Genomic DNA, 8,140 nt, shown 5'->3' on the forward strand with positions numbered 1-8,140 from the left:
AAATATTTTAATAAATGTGACCCCTGTGACCATGCAAATAGGCACATGTCATTCATTTGAACATACATGGTAGCCCTTCATCCCTGCATGCTACTGGCCAAATATCATCACCCTGGTCCTTTTGGTTATACTGAAGAAGCTATTCAATGTAAAAAAATGACGACGGACCGACGACGGACGAACAACGGACGACGGACGAACAACGGAAGCCGCACCACGACATAATGTGAGCTAATAAAAACCTTGAAATTAAATTAAGTTATATTTGATCACGTACATGATATGCACAATGATATTTTAAATACATTCAATATGATATCATTATAAATATACGCCCTGTTTTGTATTCATCCCCTACCACACCTGAATCCATAATTCATGTCTAAGTTTTGTCAGTACCCAGGTAAATAGAGCGCTGTACTGAATTGATGGTCTACGTAGATGTTGTTGAAAGAGATGTATGCATTTCAGCTGTAATTCTAAACCGGGTTTTGAGGTCAATGTATTCTTTACTTGACCTATACATACAAGTTATTGTATAGGTACGGTGAAGTTTTATTATAAACAGCATTTGATAAAGGGCCCTATCTAGCTAGAATAAGTCACTCTTAAGCGATCTACAGTACATAGATATACAATTAAAACAATCAATACAATTAGCAAATACATCAATCAATACAGTTTTGAGGAATTCGCAGGAGCTGCCTTATCAGGCGCTAACTGCTAGTCCTATGCCACCTAGCTAATATCTCCCTATGTGTGTATGTTTGCGTGTGTGCTGGAGATGTATTGTGTTCTGTTGGTAGTGGGACCGTGCTTCCAACGCCATCATGTATAGTGCCACCTCACTTAAATGCTACAACACAGGTACCGTAACATCCACCCAAGACCTTTTTATATTACACCTGGGTTGTTGGAGTTCTGTAGGCAGGAGAAAAACACTTTCGCTGAATATTCCATGCGTACGACGACTTCGGGGATCGAACCCCGGCCGCCTGCGTGGAAAGGCGGGAGTGTTTACCACTTGACCAATCCGCCCATAAAAGCCCATCGAAATTTTCTTACGATAAACATGCAATTTGAATCAGAAAACTAATTCCGATTCTGTATGGGGGAGTAGGTAACCAGTAACAATCTACACACACTTGTATTCATAAAACATGACAAAAGTATCGTACGAAAGAGCTGGCATGGGTGTGTAATGACTTCTATGGGTTATTTTCAGTGTGGTTAAATGTTCTTGCAAAAGTCAGTGTCATATGACGACGGGTGCTTAGGGAGACACAACCAGGAAGAGAAAAGAAGAAAGAAAAAGTAGGTACGAAACATAGGTAAGAAAAACATTCCAATTATTGCAAAAGGTCAGCCCATAAAGTTTTGATCTTTTAGAAATCCCCTATCAGAACACACAGAAGGAAACAGTCATTCCGCAGGGTCGTAGAGGCGGGGGACTTATTAGTCGCGTGTATTGATACACATACATGCAGTGGGAAACAGCAGGTATATTCTGGATTTTTTCATGCCCTCTTAACAGAACACACATAATAAACTAAACAACCCCCGATTCTGAAGGGGCCCATATTAGTCGCCTCTTCTGATGAACATTCAATTTTCAGCAGAAAACTAATCCCGATTCTGTATGGGGGAGGAGGTGTTGTAGGTTACCCGTAGCCTGGTTCTACAATCTACCCTCACTTGTAATACTAAAACATGGACAAATTATTTATTGTGCTCTACATATTTTTTTTAACCAGTTAAATACAATCAAACAAATATAATATCAGATGCATAAATAGTCTCCAAAACGTTCGTAGTATTTTGTAATTTTTTTTACCTTGTCCCGAATAATGTCTGCAAAACTGTTCCAATACCACAGGCGAACAGCATGTTTCCCAACAAGGTCGAGGTCACTTGTTTGTTCCCAGCAGCACACATTATCGTAGCAAATATTGCCGGCGTGGCGAGGTTGGAGCTCAACAGCATTAAGTAGTGCTGACAAAAATACAGTAAGAACGATATCAATTATAGATGCAAACTGGTCAGTAAAAGATGTGTCAATAAGAACGATTTTCGTAAAGTCAAAGAGAAACGAACACCCTTCGATGATTTTACATTACTTGTAGGAATGCAACATTCGTTGACAATATCAAAATGTGAAGGTCGAATTCAATCTCGTAATAAAACCCTTAACGTAATTTCTATCTGGCGTTGTTAACAGAAATGCATTTTGGGATGCGCCAAGTGAACGACTAGGCGTAAACTAATACATAACTTTAGCAATAATCATCTATGAAAGTTATGAACTTAAAGGTATTCAGAGGATATCTTTATTCAAATTTCATCAATTAAAAAGATCGAAGCATTTTATAGCAAAATTAATGTCTGCCAAGTTGATAGTCGTTAAAGTTTCATCCCCGCTAGGTGAGAATTCATCACTTAAAACGTCGGACAAATTCAAAGAAAACTTGGGAAGACCGTTTATTCCGTCATGGTAATTTCAGTGCAATTTGACAAACGATATTTCTGATAAATTGTATGAGTGTTACAATTGGTTCCAATCGTTATTTCAACCGACATGCTTTTGTACGATTTTGCAGATTTTTGTCTTTTTTGTTGTAATAAAAGTATTTTCAAATTATTCTCAATTTTGTTTACATTGGATATTGTAATTCCGGTTTGTGTTGTATTAATACGCTAAGAATTGTGTCTAGTGGTGCATGTCATTTAGAGTCCAATCAACGACACATTTTTCAAAAAAGTTATCTAGTGACAATGCCATAATACTGATCCAATAATTAAATAGGTTTCATTCGAGTAAAGAAAATTAAAGGGTCATGAATAATGGACACAGCAAAGACATCAACGAAACAGGCATTCGGACATGGAACATGTGAACTTGTTTACATTATCCTTTATTGCAATTCATGTCCGCCAAGGTTAAATAAAACGAAATGCATGTACAATAAACTAAAGAGATAAGTTAAGTGCAGTAGAACACATACCTGGAAACCCAGTAGTATTGTAGTATGCCATGGCGGATTATCGTCGACCTTATATTGTAAGCCTCTCAATACTAGTGGAGAAGTATTGGTTCCCTTTAAACTATCCTTCCGGTCATCATTCTACGGAAACAATAGAACAAATGTTGTTGTAACGCATGGCATCTGATTATCCGAACGTACAAGGAATAATAATAATTTGAATACATAATAATAATAATAATAATAATAATTGGAGGTTCTTATATACCGCTTTATCACAACCTAGTTCGTTGGTCGTCTCAAAGCGGTTCACAAATTATTATCCGTGGTATACACATGAACATTAGAAGATTAAGATATATTGTTACCTGGTCGCTCGGTTCTAATGGCGTCTTTAGCAGAACGTCACACTCATAGATGTTCTGGGACATAGCAATACCTTGTATTGACGGTTTTAAAGTAGGTTAACTTTTGTCACATTGACTCGAATATCATCACGCAAGTGGTGTATCTATTTATATCAATATCGTCACCAGGACCAAGTGTATATCGTCCAATTACCAAGGTAACCAACATTAGATATCAAAATACAGATTATTCATCGGGTGACTGAAGCTAGGGCTAACACGGTGTGTGTGGACAAGCACTAGACAGGTATATTGTTATCTTATTTTAGATAAGATGTTTATTCAACCCCACATCGAATAAATGCCGGTGAGTGGTACATGTATTTTTTGAAAAGGCAAGCTACGTTTTCTATATGAACGGATTGCACTCTAGTTGACGTGTTTTTATCATTTTAATCACTTTAAGAAGCATACAAAAAAGATGATACTTATTTATATAGGTACTGAGTCTGGAATTTTCCAGTGTTCGCGCGATTATGAACGGGGAAAACAATTCTTACACACGACATGAGCGCCGTAGTGTAGTAATATGATGTAATATCGCATCGTCATTTCGGGGATTTCGAAACTAATTCACGTGAACATTTTCTCATGGCCGCTTCATCCTGCTTGACGACCTTGTTAAGAAAAACATTGAGAAAGCAGTGGTTTAATTTGGGAATGAGCTATAATTTAACTTAGGCGATTCTACATAGAGAAAATTTACAACAGTGTACGGTGGAGTCAATGGATGATGATTCTGGAGAACGGAAAGGCCAGGATTGACACCCGGTTTAAGTAAAGCGGTGTTTATTATGACAGGAAGTACATCGAGCTAGTCTCGACCTCGCTATGTGCGTCGTATGTAGACCCAGTGACAGTGGTTACATGCTGCGTTCGTCATGTTCGTGACAATTCATGATGTTTCAGTAAATGTGTAAATTAAATTCACCTCAGTTGATACTTTCTTATGCTGGACAACATCTGATTCAATTCCTGATATCGCCACTATTTTGATCGTTGTGCGGACCCAAATATAATTATGACATCGAAATATTGTCAGTTTGAGCTTTGTCATATTGATATCGTCGATACGTTATACGTCAGCCGACAGAACGTGTCACTTTTTTGAATATTGTCACATGTAGTTTAAACGTGTATATTTTTAAAATTTCTAATATTAAAAGAATACAACAATTTAATTGCTTACTGAAAAACTGGGAATTAGGAAAATGTTAAAAGTATTCCTATGGAAAAAACAGCCGTTCAATCTAATATTGACAGTTGTTCTATTAACCAGTCACAGAACGTGTAACAAAGCGCAAGATCAAATTTGGAATTATATCATTATGAACTGTAAGTAAGATTTCAGTAACAAGTGCATTACTCGTTATATTAACCAATAGTAGGTTTAACTTGACTTGTATAACTGTCAGACTTTTGCAATAATGCATTTATTTTGTATTTAAAAACACCAACAACAATTCGTTGGTTTAATAGATGACTTCACTTTCGGCTACATACTATATGGCTGCTAATATAGATATGAAAAAGTTCTTTAAAATAATAGTTTTCGCAACAAACATATCATGTTCTATATCTGATTAAAGTCATTCAACTACGCTGTTTATTATTAAGATATGATTCTCAGATAATGGTCACGATAAGCCCTGAAATGTCTTTCCAGATGAAATCGAGTGACTTCAATAAGGAAAAAACCTGTGCCGCCTACACTTATTGGAATCACACCTAGTGTATCGTCATTATTTTTAAAATCTCGGTAACCTTTGGTATATCGCGATATCGATATACCTTTCGATTTAAAAAAAATATATCAGTTAAATTGTTAATAGTGTAATACATCAATTATATTGCAGTGAAATACATCAATTATAGTGTAGTGTAATACATCAATTATATTGCAGTGTAATACATCAATTATATTGCAGTGTAATACATCAATTATAGTGTAGTGTAATACAACAATTATAGTGTTGTGTAATACATCAATTATATTGCAGTGAAATACATCAATTATAGTGTAGTGTAATACATCAATTATATTGCAGTGTAATACATCAATTATAGTGTAGTGTAATGCATCAATTGTATTGTAGTGTAATACATCAATTAAAGTGTAGTGTAATGCATCAATTATAGTGTAGTGTCATGCATCAATTATAGTATAGTGTAATGCATCAATTATAGTGTAGTGTAATGCACCATTTATAGTGTAGTGTAATACATCAATTTAAGTGTAGTGTAATACATCATTTATAGTGTAGTGTAATACATCAATTATAGTGTAGTGAAATACATCATTTATAGTGTAGTGTAATACATCGGTTATATTGTAGTGTAATACATCAATAATATGACAGTGTAATACATCAATTATAATGCAATGTAATACATTAATTATGTTTTAGTGTAATACATCAATCGTATTGTAGTGTAATACATCAATTATAGTGTAGTGTAATACATCAATTATAGTGTAGTGTAATACATCATTTTTAGTGAAGTGTAATGCATCAATTGTATTGTAGTGTAATGCATCAATTATAGTGTAGTGTCATGCATTAATTATAGTGTAGTGTGATGCATCAATTATAGTGTAGTGTCATGCATTAATTATATTGTAGTGTAATACATCAATTATACTGTAGTTTATTACATACTAATAAATACGGGTTTTTTTGTATATGCGATACGACACAATTGCTCTAACCCATATCAGCCCTCGCCGTATCCCCCCCCAAAACCCGTATCAGCCCCCGCCGTATCACACCCCAAAACCCATATCAGCCCGCAAAACCCATATCACACCCCATTTGGAAAAAAAATCGTTTTTCAATATTTCAAAAATTAAAATAAATCATAAGATAGTAGTTTTTATTAGTAAGTATGTAATAAACAGAATAAAACCCGCCTTTTTCCATATCCCACCCAGTACCAACCCGAGACTGCAATATCAGCCCAAGGGCCGAATTCTCTATGTAATACATCAATTATATCGTAGTGTAATACATCATTTATAGTGTAGTGTAATACATCAATAATATGGCAGTGTAATGCATCAATTATAGTGTAGTGTAATACATCAATTATATTCTAGTGTAATACATCAATAATATGGCAGTGTAATACATCAATTATAGTGTATTGTAATACATCAATTACATTGTACGCGTAATACATAAATTTGATTTTAGTGCGAGCGATCAATTATAGTGTAGTGCAATGTGTCATTTATATTGCAGTGTAATACATCAATTATATTGCAGTGTAATGCATCAATTATAATGTAGTGTAATACATAAATTATATTGTAGTGTAATACAGCAATTGCATTGGTGTGTATTACATCAATTAAAGTGTAGTGCAATGCAACATTTATATTGTAGTGTAATACATCGATTATATTGCAGTGAAATACATCAATCACATTGCAGTGTAATACATCAATAATATTGCAATATAATACATCAATTATTGTGTAGTCTAATACATCAATTATATTGTAGTGTAGTTATACACTGAACTAGTCAATTATAGTATATAATACTATACATTTCCCTTGAAAACATATACATTTTCTTTGAATTAAATAGGGCATTTTAAATGATAACAATAATAAAAACAAAAAATTCCTCAACAAGCACATACAGAGCCTAATAGGCGAGATACATTTAAACAAATTTGAGCAATCTCAATGTCTTAGATATAGGTCTAACACTTTATTTTGTCTCGCAAAAAACTTTGAACATGGTGCTCAACTCCACATTCTACGAATCGAATGTGATAAAGTCTGCTTTGGTTATTAGGCCTTTGGTGTTGTATTTTGTCAAGGGGTATGCTATTAAAACCAAAAGTTGGAAATAAGATCTCATAACAGTTAGAACACTATATAACCGTCAATTACACACACTCACATCCTTACCTTTCCGGAGGTAATGAAGGATAAGACCTGTGGTAAGAAACCTTTGAGTAATTTGCTCCAGCACATTCCTGAGTGTGTTAAATACAACTATTCGTCAACTCGTGAATATAAAGCAGCTTTGTACATTCTCCAATAATCTTGGAATTCAATAGGTTGTTTCCAAATGATTAATAACAAAAGATTCAACAAGCATATACAAAGTAAGTACAACCAGACCTAGAACCTCAATATCTGATAAAAAATGGACACTTTTCGCTTGTGAAATTTTTCAAGCAAGTGTTAATAGAGAAAATTAGCAAAAATTGACCTGCTTTTTCACATGCTTCATCTTGTATGATGTATGATGTTGGTCGTCGTAGCTACCTTTCCAGCTTAAAACCATACACTCAAAGATGTTCGATCATTGCAGTCTTTGCCAGATAATAATTAATACCTATTATTATTTTTATTGATTTTGAGCTGACTCTGATTGGCTGAAACAACATCATGTGACCACCTGTAAAGGTAGTTATAAACCTGAGTGGTTTGCAGGTGTTCAAAAAAGTTGGTAGAACAAGTGTTATTGACCTGCTATAAATAGATTCTGGAACAGGTGTTCAAAAAAGTTGGTAGAAAAAGTGTTATTGACCTGCTATAGATAGAGTCATTTAGATGCTTGATTAACACCCCATGGGAGACAAACACAGTAATGATCAAGATTAACACTGAAGTCACTTGGATGCTTGATACTGCCTATCAAAGACAAACGCAGTAGTGATCAAGAGTTTAGCAACAACAAAAATGGCAGACGACAGCACTAGATTTGCTCAGCTATCAACAGAGGATGTTGA

At 34.7% G+C, this 8,140-nt stretch overlaps 1 protein-coding gene across 3 annotated transcripts in view; it reads right to left on the minus strand.

Annotated features, from left to right (window-relative positions):
- Nucleotides 1-8,140, minus strand: part of LOC110462498 (solute carrier family 23 member 1-like) — a 47,489-nt gene that overhangs the window by 9,285 nt on the left and 30,064 nt on the right. For 2 of the 3 annotated variants that reach the window (XM_021516463.1, XM_021516464.1), the window contains exons 2-3: nucleotides 3,003-3,122; nucleotides 1,835-1,992 (exon numbers count right to left, since the gene is read on the minus strand). In XM_021516463.1, the coding sequence (XP_021372138.1) occupies nucleotides 1,835-1,992; nucleotides 3,003-3,122 (278 nt within the window). Of the gene's footprint in view, nucleotides 1-1,834; nucleotides 1,993-3,002; nucleotides 3,123-3,349; nucleotides 3,619-8,140 lie in introns of those variants that run through there. The other variant, XM_021516465.1, reaches the window with a different exon arrangement.

The sequence above is a fragment of the Mizuhopecten yessoensis genome, unplaced genomic scaffold (assembly GCF_002113885.1).
Source record: "Mizuhopecten yessoensis strain PY_sf001 unplaced genomic scaffold, ASM211388v2 scaffold10797, whole genome shotgun sequence".
Taxonomy (NCBI): Eukaryota; Metazoa; Mollusca; class Bivalvia; order Pectinida; family Pectinidae; genus Mizuhopecten; species Mizuhopecten yessoensis.